At 42.9% G+C, this 20,215-nt stretch overlaps 2 protein-coding genes across 2 annotated transcripts in view; one reads left to right on the forward strand and one right to left on the reverse strand.

Moving 5' to 3' along the window:
* The first annotated feature begins 2,150 nt into the window (after positions 1-2,150).
* LOC130203562 (cytochrome c oxidase assembly factor 3 homolog, mitochondrial) lies at positions 2,151-3,857 on the forward strand. Its single transcript, XM_056429858.1, has 2 exons — positions 2,151-2,422; positions 3,323-3,857. The coding sequence occupies exons 1-2, from the start codon at positions 2,227-2,229 to the stop codon at positions 3,424-3,426; spliced, it is 300 nt and encodes a 99-aa protein (XP_056285833.1). The 5' UTR covers positions 2,151-2,226; the 3' UTR covers positions 3,427-3,857.
* Positions 3,858-3,937: 80 nt separating this feature from the next.
* wnk4a (WNK lysine deficient protein kinase 4a) overlaps positions 3,938-20,215 on the reverse strand; it is a 49,311-nt gene continuing 33,033 nt past the window's right edge. Inside the window, 13 exon segments of the mRNA XM_056429848.1 lie at positions 3,938-6,419; positions 6,527-6,621; positions 6,709-6,914; positions 7,750-8,365; positions 10,067-10,154; positions 10,663-11,323; positions 11,325-11,511; positions 12,745-12,876; positions 13,144-13,198; positions 15,066-15,218; positions 16,996-17,112; positions 17,545-17,680; positions 19,459-19,532. Coding sequence (XP_056285823.1) covers positions 6,375-6,419; positions 6,527-6,621; positions 6,709-6,914; positions 7,750-8,365; positions 10,067-10,154; positions 10,663-11,323; positions 11,325-11,511; positions 12,745-12,876; positions 13,144-13,198; positions 15,066-15,218; positions 16,996-17,112; positions 17,545-17,680; positions 19,459-19,532 — 2,565 coding nt within the window. The 3' untranslated portion in view covers positions 3,938-6,374.

A 20,215-nucleotide genomic window follows, 5' to 3' on the forward strand; every position in this document is an offset into this window, starting at 1 on the left:
ATGTTGGGACAGAGTTCATAATCAGAGCATACGAAGCACATTTGCAGAAAGGAATTTGTCTGGCAGTAAATGTGTTTGGGCGATTCTATGTAAAGTGATAAATGGATCGATCATCTAGACAAACTTAAACTCAAGTGCAATGTACTTTACTTGAGTGTCTCTGTTTATCTTCTACTTCTACTCATTTTGGAAGCTAATATTGTGTTTTTGGACACCACAGTAGTCACTTCTTACTGAATACATTTAGATCAATACTAAATATGAATGGAACTAATACATAAATGGATTGTTATGGATTAAGCTAATGCATTATTCCATAACTATTAATGAATAATTCTGCATCGTCTGTAATTTTACTTAAGTAAGACGTTGACTTAAAGAGTATTTTTATAGTGTGGTATTACTACTTAAGTAAATATACATCATGTGGTTCTGTGAAATGGGATCAATAAACAAAGACAGTAGTCATAACTCTGGTTATTCACCACCGTTTATGAACCATTTGCATTTATGCTGATTTCAAGATATTAGAAATTAAAAATATCAGATTTTTTGCATCATTTATAAAGAGCAAATTGTCAGGATGATGAGACGATAGGGGGGGGGGGCGTGTATGGCGGTGGTCCTGGAGTCATTTACAAGTGAAGAAAATTCATATGAAATTCAGATTATCTTTTTCTGAATACCGATTTTTTTTGCGTGAGATCCGTGCAATTAACTCACTTAACCATGAATCACTTCCCTGCTGGGTTGCTCGACACCACCCACCAGCCAACACCAACAAAGTTGCATCGTGACTCAGTTTGAAAGAATAAATGTAAGTATTTCTTTGGTGGTTTCGAGAAACAGACATCAATTATTGAAAAGTAAAAGATGCTCATGAATCCATTTAAACAAATAATCAGTTTACTGTGATGTGAGATACGAGGGAGCACGCGGATGTTCATTAGGAGTCATTCACACTGCTTCCCATCTGCTCCTCTACGGTTGCAGGTTTGTCCGTGTGTATGGGTGTATGAATTGACAATTGGGCTCCATAATAACAGGGCTATCAGCTCCAGGTATATGAAAACCAGAGTGATGACATGGCACACATGGATCAGTGGGCCAGTCAGAGACAGTCTTGTACATCACTCCCACCTGCTGACAACATTATTAAAACTATTGCAAAATTAGTGTAATAGTCGACTAATAAAAGCCTTGTTTATGTGTGATGGCAGTCATTTATCCAATAGTAGAAGCGACTGTAACAGTGAATGCAGCTGTAAATCATTTGCGTTAATCAAGATGGAAAATCATCGATCTGCATTAAGGCGGTGTGTCTCAAGCTAGTTTACACACTAATTGCCACAGCTGTGTAATGTGAGCAATACAAATTGCACATAAACAATATACAACATACGCTTTATTCCTATTGGTGTACACAATATGTTTAGTAAATATAATAATAGATTTGTATCCATGTGTTGTCTCTCCAAATAATACTTATTCATCTTAACCCAGTTGAAAATCCGACGTTTATTTACCTGAATTAGTTAATTAATTAAATGTATCCTTAATACAAATTCCACTGCATAAAACAGCAGAAATAAACATAAAGCGTCCGTTAATTATTCCACACGTTTGTTTGTAAGCAAGCTAAATTAATCTAGGTTATAGTTATATATGTAGGATAAACAGGAGTTAACCTAAGTTACCTACCCATTAGTCTTTTCTCTTTGAACTCTCCGCTACCTTTTGACAACCCGCTTAGGTGGTCTTTGTTTCTTGTGTTGAGATTAACGAGGAAATCTGTGAGTAACTCAAAGGAGACTTCCCGGAACTTGAAACTCATACGTTGGCTTGGCGAACAAAAAAAGTGTTTCGCCATTTGCACGATCTTCGCTGGGCATAGACGTTTTATTTACGGATAAAGTTCTCTTTGTCAGGTTTAAATGGTGAAAACGTAAACTAAATCGTGCCCTAAAGCTTGTTCTTTTTTTTTGTCCTTCCAGAAGATGGCGCTACTCCCTCCGGTTTTCAACGTCTCATGGTAGGAACCTTTAAGCTGCCCCGTTGGGGACCAATTTGACTGTCGCACGGCACATCGTTGGCGCACCTTGTGCGTCTGCGCAGATCTCACAACGCACGGATGGCCTCCACGTCGGAGACTCTGCAGATCGTTTGAAGCGCGGCCGCTCGTGTCACCGCCCTCCGACAACCTTGCGTACTTCACCCACCGAAAACATGGCCGACAAGACGCCGAAGGAGTCCGGTGCTCGCTTTGCGACCCGGATAGAACCGATGAAAGAGGATATCTCCCAGGGACAGATGTACTTCATGCGGCATGTCGAGCTCGACCAGTGGAAGAAGAAAACGCAGAAGCTGCGGACGCGAAATGTCGTCACAGGAATCGCCATTGGAGCGCTCGTTATGGGGATCTGTATCCTTGATATGCGCACTAGCGGCAACACAAGGTGAACTATGTAACGTTAGCAGAGCATGCTGAAGTTACTCATGGGTTGTTTTATAACACGATATCAAATATAACACTGGTTCATCTCCGATTGTCGTGCGAATAATTTAGTACGTGTCACTCGTTTGCATTGATTAGACTTCTTTGACAGGATGTCCCCAGGTAGCTTTAATCGTAACTTGTTTTGAGTGCATGAACAAAATACAACACTGGTTAAATGTTGCATTTAACAAAAAAACGTAACTTCTAATTTTGCATTCACTGTACTATTTTTTTTAAATGGTCCACGTTGAAGCTTCTTTAAGCATGTAAGCTAAGGTACGGCCAGTATACCTGACTACTTTCGGTGTCACATCAACCTGTTCTCGACCCCTATGCGTTAGAAGTGATAGCAAATGGTGACAAAATAACACATTTCCATTGACTCAAAATATATATATATATTATTTTTACACGGTAACATCAAAATACACACCATCGTCCTAATACAAATGGATGACTTTTCCAGACCAACATGGTCATTCATTTGTAATTGTAAAGTTTTTAATTGACTCGCTATTCCACAAGCTATGCCACTAAATGCACTGCAGCTTTCAAATGACAGTAAGACAAGAAATAAACCCCTTTTCAGGAATTGGTGGTAACAGACACAAACACTATTGACTGTTTCAGAAAATAATAAAATGGGATATTCTGGTGTTTTTAATGATTAAAGGCAACCATAAGGTTCTTACGCAGATGGCTAAATATCCTGTTTTTAGGCATTTGGATGTAAACAACTGACACTCATGACACTGTTATTTGATGTTTGTTAAATTCTTCTTCTCGCTGTCTAACATTTGCCTTGACCATTCGCTCGCCTGCTAGACGCCTACACATTTTATTCGGTCTCCCAGGAGCGGGTCATGGATGAAATGGACGAAGAGGCCAAGCGCACAAGACTGCAGGGACCGAAGACCGGGGTCAACTGAGATGCACGCGTTTGGACTGTGTGTCTGTCCTGCACTTCACCGAGTAGGGAGTTATGTGGACTCTGGTGCCACCGATTTATATTCCATTGGTGGCCGCTGTTTTTCCATGTTGAGACAGCGGCAGACTTTGTTTTGTCTTGATTGTGAATGTGAGGTTCTGTTCCACTGACTTGAAAACTGCGTGTTGATTTTGATTAAGTTTGCTCTTCAGCAGAAGGGACTACTCCACTGATCTTACATGCTTTCCAGAAGGCCAGACCATATTGTCATTACCATCCTTATCATGTGACACGCAGTTTAAGGGGGCTAATGAGGTCAAATCTACAGAGGCTTTTAAGAGCAGAGAAACTGCTAAAATGACACACGGATAACCTGTTGGAACCTCTTTGCCTATAAAGTAATAATGTGTAAAATAAAACTAAAGTATTGGATTTTGTTTAACTGAATTATGTTTGTGTCACTAGTTATGTGAGAAAAAGACAGAGTGAAGCAGAAAATGACAAGAACCGTGGTATTTACAATTGCATTTATTTTTGTCAATTTGATATATGGAGTCTGATCTAGCCACCAAATCTTGAGTAAAAATATAAAATAAGACAATGTCAGGGAAAGGCACAGATTCAGCATGGCAGGACAGCAGCAGCTTTAGAAAGTAATACAATTATATATTTACATTCAAAATTTTGGAAATGAAACCTCTGAATATATTATGAACTTAAAAAGAAAAAACTTACATGAGTTCCACTGCCAGAAGATTCAGTGCGTTCTGGGTATTTCAGAAGGCAACAGCTACACATTCACAGCGTGTACTAATTATTTAAAACTGTGGGAGGGTAGATCGTCGTTACTGTGATCATACATAAACTGAAGAATGTTCTCTACCTCCCTTATGAAAATAAAAATACAGAGAAACATTACATCTCAACCAACATGGTCAAATGATTGAGAACAAAAGTAGAAGTTACTAAAGTGCACAAGGTGCTTGATCTAGGGCAGGGATTCCCAAAGTGTGGTGCGCGCACCCCTGGGGGTGCGCGAGCTGCCTCTAGGGGGTGCGCGAGAGGAAAAATGTAATGGTGGTCTAATGGTGTAATAATTAATATTAAACATTCTCAGGGCTCTCAAGTGTCATTTCGGTCTTAACTCACGCACTCCCGCCACACATCGTATTTCTTACGCTGACAAAAACTCTCGGCTATTTAATGTTTGAATGCCGGTCCCGCATCGGGACGGAGCAAAGAAAAAGTCACTCGCACCCCCCCCCCCCCCCCGTCAACAACTTGCATTTCGTTGCGTTTTTTTTTTACGGTGTGGGGGATTGTGGGTGCGTGAACCCGGTCGGGATGTACAAGGGGGTGCGTGGCCTAAAAAGTTTGGTAACCCCTGATCTAGGGAACAAGCGACAAATTACATTTTTGCTTGAGCAAGGGATAAGGTTACTGACATGTTTAGTCTACTTGTGTGACTTGTAAACATGATCTATATATCTACTATATACACACACGTACAATCGACAGGAAAAGCCAGTAGTCTAAGGACCTTGATGGATTTTTAACGACTTTCAAAAAGAGCTGTTATAGAATATTGGTGTGTGATGTTATCCTTGCTCACGTCTTTCAAGAAATTTATTTAATCATTAAAAAAAAAACTGATTTTCTTCCTGCTAAAGCCAGCTGCGTTTCTAACTGTCGTACAACTCTTTGTTTCGGGAGCATTTCATCTTCATAACGCATTGATCTTCTTGTACTGTGCAAAGTGAGAAAATCATCGTCTCTCCACATCTAAAAATGTCTGGACTGCGCTCAAATCGCTCCACGCCGGAGAACGTAGGTCATCCCCGTCACCAAAGAACCCAAAGATGTACAAGAAGAAAATGCTATCATAATATACACTACCGTTCAAAAGTTTGGGGTCACTTAGAAATGTCTTTATTTTTCAAAGAAAAGCACTGTTTTTTCAATAAAGGTAACATTAATCAAAAATACCCTCTACACATTGTTAATGTGGTAAATGACTATTCTAGGTGGAAACATCTGGTTTCTAATGAAATATCTCCATAGGTGTATAGAGGCCCATTTCCATCAACTATCACTCCAGTGTTCTAATGGTACATTGTGTTTGCTCATCGCCTTAGAAGACTAGATTAGACTGATTAGAAAACCCTTGTGCAATTATGTTAGCACAGCTGAAAACAGTTATGCTGGTGATATAAGCTATACAACTGGCCTTCCTTTGAGCTTGAAGTTTGAAGAACAAAATTAATACTTCAAATATTAATCATTATTTCTAACCTTGTCAATGTCTTGACTATATTTTCTATTCCATTTTCAATTCATTTGATAAATAAAAGTGAGTTTTCATGGAAGACACGAAATTGTCTGGATGACCCCAAACTTTTGAACGGTCGTGTACATTTGATTAAATCAAACTACAATGCACCTATAAGGCAATATTCACTGTGCAGTCAGCAGGTGCTGTGACATCATTAATAAACTACAGCAAATAAATTGCAAGGTTAATCCAAAAATGTTGTCAGTAAAAAAACAAAAAAGGGCCGGAGCGGAAAACCCGGAGAACGAGAACCATCGTCATTGTGGGTCAAAGTCTTCACAGCGCTTGGTACCCATCGCTTGGTCGCATTGATGCTGAAAGGTTATACTGTGTCTGGACCGACCGGTCTCGAGCTTTATTTACAAAAGAGAATTCAAAACTTTGAACGTGAGCCAGATTTGGAAGTCGTTTTTGTTCTTCTGCTGCAACAGAATTTACCAGATCGGACCAAGGGAGGCCTGAAAAGCGAGTGTTACAGTTCCTGTGTAAGTCCAGCTCTATTGATGAGTTTACATATCTATACGTTGAGGTAAATGACCACTGGCGGTGCGCTGATCGGTCGGCCAGTGAAAAGTGAAAGCGATGCACCTCAGGGGGGACGGGTTGGACCCCTGCAGTCACACTTCGGATGAGGTAGTCCAGACGCTCGGCTGCACAGTTTCCTACTGGGGAAGAATACAAACACATGAAGTGAGAACGAGGCATTGTTTAACAAGGGAGAATGGTAGTAACGCAACATTTAAAAAAAAATATGACAGCGTTTACTCACCATTCTCATGTTGGTGGCGAAGGTCACGCCTTTGTTGGGTTTATCCTGGGAGCCGCCGCTGCTGCTGCCTCCGAGGGAGTTTCTCCTAATGATACCTGGGGCAACAATCGTATTAAAACAAAGCATTTCGACAGACGAGGTCGTCACATACGAGGTGGTAAATGCGAAACACACTCGCTTGCCTTGGAGTGGCAACATGTCCAGGCGCTGCAGGCTGTCCCTGCGGGTCGGAGGGTAGCCTCTCTCCTTGGACAGGCGGCGCTGGCGGCTGGAGAGCACGGCGGCGGGAGACACGATGCCCGCAGGGGGAACCTTCCCCATCTTCTCGTACAGCTGCTCGATCTCTCTCTTCTGGGCGGCCTGCAGGGCCTGCACCTCCGTCAGATGTCTGATGAGGGACAAGGAGGAGGACATCATGAACTAGTAATACAATGTTGTGGTTTTTACTCTCTCTTGTGTTTTTTATCACACAGTAGCAGGCTCTGCGAATGTCCTTTGTATTATTTATATCGCCGAACGACATCAGCCAAAAGGGACTTTCAGCGTACTCACGGCACGTTTACAGTTGTTTGGATGTTGAATAATGTACATGACACCGTCTCAAATATGTAAAATCCAATGTCGAAAGTCTTTGAAAATGATTGACGCCATTTTTTTGGGAGGAAATTAAGGCCTCAAAATGTTTGTGATGACAAGATATGATGTTAATATACAGCGTCATAATTGTAGTGCGGATTTAAAGAAAATGGTTCTCCATCAATTTGATGCATTTGGGCTTCACAAAACAGCTTGAACACCTAATTATGTAATATGGGAAGCTATCGAGCATTTATATTTAAAAGTTTATACATTTAATAGATTTAAAAAACAATCGGTAAATAAAATAATAATTTTCCAACTAATTTAATCAATAGGGTTCAGTTTTTTAGGATAACAACCTTGTATGCTGACGAAAACCTTCTGATGCAAGTGTGTTCATACAGGAGAGTTTTAAAACTGGTGAGAATACATTCAGCGTCAAGACAGATAGTCATGGAGTTTAAATAGTTTACTTTAAAACAAAATAAAGGAAGTCCCAAAGTTTCACCGAAGATCGTAAAAATAATTAATAATAAGAGTGTGAGAAGGCTGTTAATAATCCCATTACACTCATAGTATGGTCGACTACAACAAAGCCATCTTTCTTTCCCATGACAACAGTGGTGTTGACCTTCATCACTTACTTCTCTCTGAGCTCCTGAAGTTCCTCCAGCATGTCAGAGCCGTCGCTGTCGGAGTCGTCGCTGCTCATGTAGGGAGCGTTGCGGTTGTAGGTCATCAGCCACAGATGGTGAAGGGCGTTGCTGTACTGCGGGCTGCCCGCCGCTCCGTCCCACAGCCTCCCCTCCAGCTCAGCCGCCGTCACCGACAGTCCGCTGTCCAGGGACGTTCCCATGAGGATCAGGCTGTGCGTTCTCCTCCGACTCCTCTTCCTCGTCCTCAGACGTTCCCCAACAATCTCTTCCTCCCCTTCCTCCTCATCCACCTCCTCTTCTACTTTTTCTTCTCCTCTGTCCTGCTGCTTGTCCTGGCTCCATCCCAGCTGCCCGTCCACCCCCTGGAGGACCCCGGTGGTGGACCCTCTGTGGGGATGCTGGTGAGGAGGGGACATGGTGAGGGAGGTGGCCAGGCTCGTCTCGGACTCCCCCTGCTCCTCTGTGCTGCTCTCTGATGGGGTGCTGCCGCTGTCTGCCTGCTGTGCCGCAGCAGGTATGGCACCGGCCGGCTCAGCGGCTGCAGGGATGGGCATGCTGGGCGTCACCTGGAATCGCCCCACCGTGACGGGTGCAGAGTGGACGTCTGTGACATTGAAGAAGAGAAGGGTTAATTAAATTTGGTGGAAGCCCAAACTACAACCCCCTATAAACTAGAATATGGCATGAGCATATTTCTAATGCATCACACTGCATGATATATATATATATCCTAGTGGAAACACTTGATGATTTAATCTGGTGAAATTTCTTTACTTCTTAGCATATAAAAAAATATGTTACCATTTTCTGCCTGTTCTGTTCTTACATCTCGATATTAGGCTTTTACATCTTAAATTTTAGAGTTTAAAAGTATTTGATTCATTTAAAAATAAATACGGAAATCATTTTTATAATATGTACATATCTGGCACATCAGGAAACCACTCTTTAGATAGCACATCTGGTGTTATGGTCTTGAGAAACAGATTTTCTGCGGTGTAACTAACTAAAAACTATGCTTTTAATATCGTTTGACCCAAGACTTATATTTTTCTGTATATGGCCTGCAATGAAAAAAGATCCAAATGCTCTTCCCAACTCCAGCAGGGATGTACACCTTTACTAGTTCCCTTTAAGATCAACAATTGATAAATTACCTGATTCAATGTCTATATTTATGTCTGTTATATGTATTTGTTTCAGAGGAAACACATTATATTTTAATTCTTGTCGCTATCCCTCTACTTACTTCTAGTGTCCATGAACAAGAAGCTGCAGCACCCGGATAGACTATTTAAATGAGAGACAGACAATCATTGACTAAGCAGTAGTGATTGTTCTGTAATCTGACCAGAGCTGATTGATCATCAGGACAGAGCCTCACTCTTCCCTGACTTCCAGGTTTTCATTGAAATCTAATCACTAATTATTCATTGTGGTTTACATTTTTAATCTGTAAGTCAAGCTTTATTTATTTATCGTTCTAATTATTTATTATATTTACATTTTTTGATCTGGCTTTAATCAATCTTTATTTATTTATCTTTCTAAACATTTATTGTATTTAAATTTTTTTCATCTGGCTTTAAATCAAGCCTTATTTACTTATCTTGCTAATTATTTATTATATTTTACATTTTTTGATCTGGCTCTAATCAAGCTTTTTAAAATATATTTATTTTTTATAATAATTATTTATAATGTCAAACGCAGCATGAACCCACTTTCCTTTAAACCCCTGCAGTGCCTCCGTTCGCCCACTAGGTGTCCTTCTTCCAGTAAACACAGACGGGGTTTGGGTCTGCGCCCACTGAAACAGAGGGACTCTGTTGAATGTGGAGGGTATAAACACCCACAGGTGGGTAAAGGGGGAGAGGCCTGCTAACGAGCGTTGCTGCCCGCTGATTGGCCACTGCCGGAGGGAAGGGCTGCGATCACACCTCCATTTGTGTTCACTTTGAATGGAACATTACATCCAGACTGGCCATTACGCAATGGCTCCTAAGGCACCAGCCAGCCGGTGATAATGTCGCAGAGGAAGAGCGAGGGAGCTGAAAACAACTCAAGGGCCAAATTGACCGTAACCGAGATTTCAGATTGTATTTAGACCCGATACATCATTAAAAGAAGTGGGAGAAAGAAAAAATAACTGCGTTTGTGTGTACACACATGCATGTGTTTGTGTTTGTTTGGGGTGCAAACATAAACCGTGTGCGCCCCACAGCCTGGTGACATACAACACACAAGGTGCAGAGGTGTAAAATACAGAGTTGGAGGAGAAGCTGTTGCAGGAAGTATTTCTTACCGGGTTTAGCGGAGGAGGCTTTTGGTTTTGGGGTGCTGGTTTTCATCTCGGGTTCAGTGGGGTGCAATGGCATGATGAAGGATGATAACTGGACAAGAAGTGAACAGTGTTCGTGTTAGACGTGACCCGTGACACATATTCATGGTCATCTGTCACAGATGTTGCCTAATGCTCGCTGAGATAAAATTATCCTAATGAGTACACAGATTTGAAATGAGGAAGCTGAACACTCATAATGGATGAGTAATTGGTTTTGGCTTTCGGTTGAGGTGTTGGAATAGATAACATTAGAAAGCTGTATCTCAAATTGTTTCAAGTAATCTTCAAAATGTCTGAAAAGAGTGAAATAAGCCGTCTGTATTTCCCAGAGCTCAAGTTGGAGTCTTCAAACAGCTGGTTTTGTTCCACCAACATACAAAGATACTCAGTTTACAATTATGTAAAATAGAGAAAATGCCAAAAAATCCTCACATTGAGGAACTGGAGCCGCTAAATGGTTGGCATTTCGACTAATCATTTGAGCGATGATTTGGATGCACACAATATACTTTTTTAATGAAGAAGAACTGAGGAGGAAGTAACTGACGATGACTCACAGTGCTTTTTGGGCTCTCGGGGGGAGATGTTGAAATATCTGAGTTTGAACTGGAGACTTCTGATTTGGGTTCAACCTGGACTGGAACCTGTGCCAGGTATGAGTCCACGTAATCGTGGAGACTGTCCTCCTGGGGACTGATCGGGGGACTGGAGAGGCCAACTTGCTGAAAAGGCTCCTGAGGAACCGGCGAAGAAGTGGAAGGCACAGGCGGCGGAGAGACAGGAGGCAGCCAGCTGCGATGGCCGCTCTGAAGGAAGCCGGCTCCATCCATCAGAGGCAAATTCTCTTGGTTGTGGTGGATGCTGTTCTGGGCTAGGATGCCCGCTGTGAGGTAATGGGCCTCTACTGGTGAGTTCTGGTAATGTTGTGGGTACATGGACGGGTAACCGGACTGCGGGGCCATGTGAGCGGGCAGCTGGTTGTGGTAGCCCGGATAGGAGGGCATCCCCTGGGAGGGCATGCTTGCAGGAGGGATGAAAGACTGAGCCATGCTCATAGCCATGGAGATGACATTAGCTAAGGAGAAGAGGGGCTGCATGTGGGACGACCACATGTGGGGATGCTGAGGGGTGGACGGGGACATGGGGACCCCGTCACTGCTGCCGGGGCTTTGGCTCCCGTTGTGAGGACTCGAGGAACCGTGGACCGGGGAGGTGGCGGGGGAAGGTGGGGTTACTGGCTCCGTGTGTGAGGGGCAGATGGATGCCCGGCGTGGGGGAACCTGGAGGGACTGGGTATTGGAATGGGAAGTTACTGTGGCCCATGTAGGGCAAGTGGTAATGCTGGTGGTGCGGCAGGAGAGACGCGGGGTGGTGGTGGTGGTGCTGCTGATAATGGAGGGGAGACCCTGGAAGACAAGGGATCAGACGACAGCTTTAATTTGACGCTTATGGATGAGAAACGGTGCAAGAAAAAAATACGATAGAAACTAGAGAAGTGTACTCAGTGGAGCGCAGATCTCTGCCAGGTGTGCCGAGGACAACCACTGCTGTATTGAGTTATTGATTGAATACAACCCACAATTGGCTATTGTGGCTCATACTGCCGAAGCCCCCCCCCCCCCCCACACACACACACCCCTCCACTAGTCAGTTGCAGTGGAACATTTGACAGAATTGATCCAGAGACACACGTTAGATCACTCATTCTTCAAGACATCCGCCATGTGGAGAACTAATCTCCGCCTGTACTTCCAAATGGTGAACAAAGACATTTTGTTTGAAGCTATAACTGCGTTCGTTCGTGAGCCGGAGCAGTTATAGCAGTTATAGCACCGGGCTTAGATGACTGCGAGGGATTCAGCATCAATGGAGCAGATGGCACTTTGGGGGAGTTTAAACGGAACCCACGTGGTCGTGTAGACGACTCTTTTGAGTCTGATCATTCGATTAAAGTGGTGAGGGTTTCTTCACCACAATAGTTGAGCCAATATATGAGCCCCATCCGTTGACTTGACATTTACCTCAACAATGGCTCCACAGTTATACACCACCCCTCCCGTTCCCGGTGATGCAAAGCAGACTCTACTTTTTCCACGCTGAACGGAAACATAGGTTAGGCAACGCTCTTGTGGCCAAGAAGCATTGCGGTGGACGTCCAACGGAGAAAGGATGAGAGTGTTCGGATACAGGGGACATATGGTGGACGCGTGTTTCTTTAATTGACTTCAAATGCCCCCCTCCTGTGGGGAAAGAGACTTTGACGGTGGGAGGAGGCTTTCTTGGAAATACTGTCGGAGTTTGCGCTGGCAAACAGATGTTGCCGACTATCGCTAACACTGCAGAGAAAGCTCGTGCCTCACAGCGACCGCATTCACCGCTGCCTGGAAGCCAGAAAGCGCCCTTCAGGTGAGGTAATTACCCAAGAGGCCTCGCTGCAAAGCAGACACAGACGAAGGCTTTGAGGTGTAGGGGCGACCGATGGCGCCACGTCTGAACAATACCAAGGACGGGCCCGTGAGAACGGGAGCGAGGAGGAGGGTTTATGAGGGAGCCGAGCCGAGCTTTGACTTATTCTTTGCCAACGGACTGTAACAATTTTTCAGTGTGCTGAAACAAGGACCGGAGGGAGGGCTATTTACCTGGACTGCTGTGGAAAGACTGGGAGCGGATTAGAGGTCGCCCGGGTGAAGTAATGTCTGCGCTGAAGACGTCTCCATTGGGGCACGGGGGCGAGCCACATGCCTCAGCGCCTGGGTTAGCCACACTGAAGTCTACGACAGGACACACACATGCGTGAGTGGAGGGCCATGCACTCATTATCACGCAAAATATAGAAGTCACGCAACAAACAATGGAGAGTTAATCCGACATCGCTGTCAGGAGGACAGTCTTTGTGCTTGTCGCACGCACTTAATGTCACTTCAAACTTCCGTGACATGGTAAGAGAATAAAAAATAGAAAAACTCATGCGATATAATCTCCTCATGCATCAAATGATCAACGTGAGAGCGCAAATTAAGGGCAGACATGAGACTTACCGGGCAGAGAAGAGGAGGAGTGTGTTCGAGGGAGGGGATGGCTGTGCAGATTAGGCTGGAAGAGAACACATTGGGATCAAACTTTACCTCCGTGGGATTCAGCTGCAGTTTAAAATTAACCAGCACCAATATGGGGGAGGGGGGACTGGAGAGTGTTGCGTTCATATTAATGTAGCGCTACTCAGTATTACATCCCATCGGGCCTGTTGCTGCAGGCCTCTGACTTCTGAGTCAGAGGCCTGCAGCAAGACTTCGGCATATTAATTATTGAGTGACGGCATACAAGAAGCGGACGTCGTCACCGCGACGACACCCACAGAAAAGAAGTTGCACAACAGTTTTCACTGGTTGGTTATTAACTTTTAGACTTTGACAAGTATAATCCATCTCTTTAAGTACGGTTGATTTACGAGGAGCTGTTCCCATGGGACTTTCTGTGTTATTAACCATTTAGTAGAACTATTATTCCATCTTTTCTTTTCTCAGTTTGTGCAAAGTTATTTAACTTTAATAATCTGGATCATTTGTCCCTGTAATCTGGCTCCATCTGTAAACTCTGAGAGGTGAAGAAACTTCTGAGGATTTCTTATTTTCGTGTGATATCTCAACAACGTTTTAACGGATTCAGATTAAACTTGACACAGACGTTCATGCACCCAAGAGGAGGAATCCTGAGCCCCTGATTGTTCCTCCAACGCCGCCAGCAAGTCAAAGTATTTAAATATCCAGTAAAATATCTCAACATCTTCTCGATGGACTGGCGCCGTTCTACTTTGAACATGCCGACCGGCTGAATTAAGATTGCGCAAGTGTCAAACAGTATACTTCACATCAATATGTCAGCATGCTGATGCTAGGATTCAGCTCAAAGCACTGCTGTTGTTCACGTGGTGGAGAGAAGCAAAATGCAACAGCTCGACAAATAAGTCTTTCCAGGTAGTCAAGTTCCATTTACACACAGTGCCTCTTCCCAAAACTCTCAGAATAGCGCTCCACCTCAGCCAGAAGAGAGCCGAGTCTCTGCGGGTTCCTCCCTAACTCAACTAGCTTGGTCTGGATGTATTTATTTTATTTTATTTTGGCTGGACAGTGCCGGCCAGGGGAGGCCATAATGGGTCTTGGGATGTTTTTAAATCAGGTGCTGGAGTGGAAACCAGGAGAGATTTGTCTACAGTGGTTGAGGATAATGATGTAGCCAACGGGTGGGAAACACGGTGAAGAAGGTAGATGGTTGACTGAGTGAGGTCTACTGCTCTTTCTTACAGCCACACTTTATTTTTTTCTCTGTGATCGACGGACATCTAGGATCATTTCCACTGACGAGCACAGGGAGCTTTTGTTCTGCGTGAAACACATCCTGGCAGAACAGACGCTTCCTTTCCTTTGAGCCATAACATCTGATTGGGCATTAGGTCGTATTTTGTACACCGTGGCACGGCAACGGACAACTCTTCTTTTTAAATACAATTTCACAGAATTTCTTGAATTCAGAAAGGCTTAAAGAATCCAAACTGTAATTATTCTACCCGTTCAATGTGGGCAGACACGCTGGAAAGTTCATTATGGTGCCAGCGCTGGAAAAAGGTTTGTGGGCACAAATAAAAGTCACATGGGTATGTTCCCAAAAATCACAGAGATTTATAACATGGCGTTCGAAATGGAAGAACTATCTCAGGGGTCTTTAGTAACACTTAACCGTGGATGTTTAAGGCCGAGCCTCCAAAGTGATTATGGACTCCACTGCATTTGTATATTCCCAGTGTATGAAAAGCACTACACCTTTCCATTTGCAGCAGATTTATGGGTCCGACTTAGATAAGCACAGCTAGAACGAGCGAGAGCAAATCTAATTTATGATGACCACACAGTTACTTCCTTTTGGATCTGGGCTAACAGTGCTGTGCTCTGGAGGAGCTGCTGACCTGTGAGGAAGACAAGGAGTTCACCCCGTGGTGGAAAGCCGACTCAGGGACCGGCTGCTCTTTGGCCATCAGAGCCTCGGCCCGTTTGATGATGTCGCCCATGCGGTAGATGAAGCCCTCCTTCTCTGACGGCAGGATGAACTCATTGTGCACCTTGGAGAGAAAATAAAAAATGGTGAAAGAAGTGTTTGGATGTGGTGTGAGAACATTTTCACTCGAGTACTATGAAAAGCGCTGTATGAATAAAGGTATTGTAATACTTCCACATTGTTTTAATAAAAGCAGCAATAACACAATGTGAAATTACTCTTTCACAAGTATCTCGTTATGCAGAAAACTTGCCCCTGTGAAAGTAATGTTTGGATATATTATATATTATTGTGTTGCTAATACTAATGCATTCATGTGTAAGTAGTCTTTTATGGATTCAACTGTTAATTTGATCTTCATAAAACTTTTTAGAAGAGAGGGGGGTAAATGAACAATATTAATGTATTAGGGTATGCAGGTATGTGCATACATATGTTAATATGTGTGTAGGTTTTTGCATGTCTACCCGTATTTATATATATAATCTTTTTTTAATTTAAAATTTTATATTTTGTATGTTTTTTGTCTGAGTACCTTTGTATACGTACAATGTGTACATCTTTTCTTTTGCATGTGCATATCTCGAACACCAATAAAATATTTGATCACAAAAAACCTTTTCTTCTGAACTGTAAAGTTTAGAGCAACTACGGTGAAAGTACACAAAAGTAGCACTAAGTGGAAAAGTTAAAGTACTGGGAAAACGGTACTGGAGCACAGTAGCTGATTAAATGTACTTTCCACCACTGTAAAGGAAGGGAGAAATGAACTCATGTTCCACAATTGTTTTTCTATTTGTCTGTAACCGCCGCCCTCCCCTCAGCTGAAGACCTGCGTCACTCACGAGACAGAAGGCTCAGTTAAAACATCAGCGTCGACCAACTTAGAGCCGTTAACTGCAAGCCGGATAAATCATGTGGACGTTCAGCTGAGACAGAGGAATCTGCCAGACTTATCAGCTGACTATGACTTCATTTATTTATTTCTCTATCCCATAAAGTCTGGGGAAGCTTCAGTCCGTAAAAACCAAGACTGATTAGTTCCACATCCTCTTAACTTCCTCTTCTTTAATGGCTTCGATGTGAGACAACAACCCTGTCGGTGTGTCAGTATCATAGAGACTCTGTTCTGTTCTCACTGAAACCGCCATGTTGTTTTTATGGCCGCACCATTCCGTCATATGGATTATTATGCAGTCAATTCAGGTATTTTAAGACATTTTGAGATCTGTCCTAGAGTTTGAAATAAAGTGAGTTTGAAAGGATGATGAGTCATTTGAATAAAATGTAACACCTTCTTGTTCCAAATGAAAGGTTACATTCATAATTAAAACAAACAGTCATTGTCCAACTCAATCCACACAAAAAGGGTTTGGAGCAGGTAAAGTGAATCAACTGAGAGGTAAATGTTGTGAAGCAGAAACAAAACACGTGTAAAACAACAAGTGTAAAAACTTAATTTCCCGTTTCCAGACAGATTTTCAAATGCGATACTTAAAAAATATGTGAATGGAAACACGCTTAATGTCATTTAAAATCCCCAAAAGATCATTTCTATTTCACAAATTTCTTAGACTTAGAATTCAAGACTCTTATCGTCGCTTATTGCTTAGTTAGAACTAAAACAAATAAAGTAAGAAAAGCTCAAATTGTGGATCTTTTTGATCAGAATCATCACCAAAATCAAATCTGTTGTTGTGGTCCAAAGACCAGGCACCGCTGGAGTAAACATCTGGGATAAAAACAAAAGAAACCCTCTTTATTCAACCTGAGCGACGTGTTTTATTCTTGACATTCTGGCGACGGGACCCGCTGGCCGTGAAGCACCAGCAAAGACTCACCATGACAGCAGCGATGTCTTCTGGGTTATCTCCATCCAGGTCAAACTTGAAGGTCACCATCTTGTCATTGTGTGTCTGCAGCTGACACTCCACCACGCGGTCCACTTCATCAGAGAGCTGCAGAGACGGACAGGTTTGTTTACCCTCTAAAACACTGAGCAAAGTCACACACAGGGGGAACAATGTGCTTTTGTATGCATGTGTGTGTGTGTGTAAACATCTACTGTAAAAGTGTGCAGTGTCATTCTGTGTGCATTGCACTACGATGCACTCTCTGAACATGTGGCAATGCATGATCTGTTTGTCTCTGGCTCCGGGCCGATTGGATCGGCTCGTTAAAGGATCACAGTGTGTCCTAATCAGAGGAGAAATGTACCGCGGGAATAACAGCCCAGCGACTGATAACCTAACCGGTTTGGAGCCTCACCGCACCCTCAAGGATTTAAACTAATCCATTGATTCATTCATTCAAGCCCGGCTGCTTGATTCATGTGCTTACGACGTACCGCTGCAGGGTTGCAATTACACAGAAGTTCGGATGCATCGTACCCCGGTGATGCGCAGCCTGGCGCGCGCCCTCCTCCTGGACAGCTTCCCGGCCATTCGCCTCGCAGCCGTTTTCTCGCTCTTCTCCGACGGGCCGTCGTTGCAGTCGCTCAAGCCCGAAGTCACATCGGAGGCGTAGCTGCGGGGAAACACGATAGAAGCTACTGTTAAGAAGAAGAAAAGCAGAAGAAGAATTTGAAGAAGAAAAAGAACATTTTGAAGAAGAAGAATTTGAAGAAGCATTTGAAGAAGAATATGAAGAATAATTTGAAGAAGAAGAAGAAGAAGAAGAAGCATTTGTAGAAGAAAAAGATTTTGAAGAAGAAGCATTTGAAGAAGAAGAAACATAAGAAGCATTTGAAGAAAAATTTAAAGAAGAAGAAGCATTTAAAGAAGCATTTGAAGAAGAAGAAGAAGAAGAAGGAAAATAAGAATCATTTGAAGAAGAAAAAGAAGGAAAAGAAGAAGCATTTGAAGAAGAAGAAGCATTTGAAGAAGAAGAAGAAGAAGAAGAAGAAGAAGAAGAAGAAGAAGAAGAAGAAAAGCCATTCAAATAAAGTCCTCCTGACGAGATCTCTTTTGTTTATAAAATGGAGGAGTTTTCAGTTTCAGAGAACTGGAGAACGGTCGGCAGTATTTTATAAAAAGCTTCGGTTCAGCAGCTAATTGCGTCTCTCGGGTCTTTTTTCAATCGCCGCGGTCACCGGCTCCGTCCACTCAGGGCTGCAAACATTTACAGGCCTGCTGGTTGGCAGCGAGCGCTCTGTTTCCTATTTAAGAAGCGCCAGCTCACGGGTAACTTCAGTTCAGAGTAAAGCCTGTTTTCACCTTCACACAATGAGCGCATGGAAATCGGGCAAAGTAAGATTACATTAGAGTTGCGTTGATATCGCGAGTGATTCTGACCAGTAAGCCGAGGCTTTTCTCAGAGGAAGAATTAGTTAATGGATCTTTAAATAGTGCACGTCTGAGCTGCTGTGAGACATGATACTCAAGATTTGTTTTCATCTACCAAGACAAACGGAGCGGGCTGTGGAGGACCTGTTGATCTTTTTTATTATTTGTGAATCCCAACCAAATACTACATTAATAGCCAACAAATTTAACTGTGTTTTAAATGATAACCTCAATGATTTTCTTTTAAATAAATGTCTGTCAGGTCATCTATCGCTGATTGAAGTAACACAGTGGTCATAAAGCCGCCGGGCACTCTGATGCAGTGTTACAACTGCTAGTCTGTGACCAATTACTACGGCTGAACAAACAGAGAAAAGAGCGACGACTATCATCATCATCATCATCATCATCATAAGAGGAAGGAACCGAGATCTTTGAGATTGTAACTTTAAGCTCTCAAATTTATTAAAAAGACTCAAAGATGTCACCTTGGGCCAAAGACAACGTTTTTTTGTTGTTGTTATTTTTTTAAAGAATGTAGACTAAACACAAATGAATTAATCAAAACCATCAATTAATAATAATAATTGTTACTTTGGGTGTGGCGACAATATCATTCGACCAAACATCATGGTCTCTGAACAGAAGTTAAAGCGCAGATGACAAGACACACACAATCTGCACGTCCGTTGTCGGCCCTCATGCCCAGAATAAAGTCGCTCTCTCCCTTAACATCCCACAACATGGAAAACTGGGCCTCCGCAACATCACACAGAAACCCGCGAGGGTCCCCGGTGCCTCTCTGCAATGAAAACACTGAAGAGCCTGTCGATCGCCTCGAGCTTGTTGTCGTAACCCACACAGATGTTGAGGGGGAGGAGTTACAGAGGGAAGAGCAGACATTTCCTACGAGACTCTTATTGATTTTAGGGCCTTTGACTTCCATAAAGAAGAGCATAAAGAAGGGACTATTGAACTGCCTTGGATGTTTAAACAAAAAAAAGAAGAAGAGAAGGTTACCTTTCCACGGGAGAGTTGAAGCCACTGGGGAGCCCTGAGGTGCCATGTTCGATGTTGTTGGACACAGCGATACTCTGTGATTAGAAATGAGGGAAGTGGTGAGGGCAAGGTGGGTTAAAGACGTACGTAATTGTCTGCACACAATCTTTAAGTGGTAGTATTAATGCAATACATCCCTAGATTTCAAGATTTGATTGAATGAAAATAGACATGTATATTGTCACGACCCGGAGTTTGTGTCTTGTTTTGTGTCTTATTTTGAAGTCCTTGTGTCGTCCTGTCTAGTTTGTGGAATTAAATATTAGTTTTTGCAGTTATGTCGGCATTTGGGTCCTCTCTCGCTGCGACATCCGTGACACCTCATGACATGTATGGTGATGGTTTCCAAATGAGGAAAAGGCAAATGCTGCACCACTAAATCCTCAATCTTTAATTCCAACATGCTTTTTGTACTGATTGTGGTGCAGCTCTCCAGCCACCAGGCCAAACTCCATACTTTGGCCCTGGTTGGGACTTAAACTGAGGCCTTCCATCATATCAACAATAAGGTGAACAGACTTCAGGGGACGTTTAAAGGGAAAAAGTGAGCAAATCTTTCATTTTCAGTCAAAAAGTGAGCAAATCTTTCATTTTCAGTCACTAAATATTGACTCAGAACTGAAATACTCATCAGCTCTTCCTTCATTCGTTGCAAGTAACGACCGCTTTTGTGAACCTCATCGTCAGGTGTTACTCTCCATCTATACACGGGTTACAC

The sequence above is a fragment of the Pseudoliparis swirei genome, chromosome 13 (genome assembly GCF_029220125.1).
Source record: "Pseudoliparis swirei isolate HS2019 ecotype Mariana Trench chromosome 13, NWPU_hadal_v1, whole genome shotgun sequence".
NCBI lineage: Eukaryota > Metazoa > Chordata > Actinopteri > Perciformes > Liparidae > Pseudoliparis > Pseudoliparis swirei.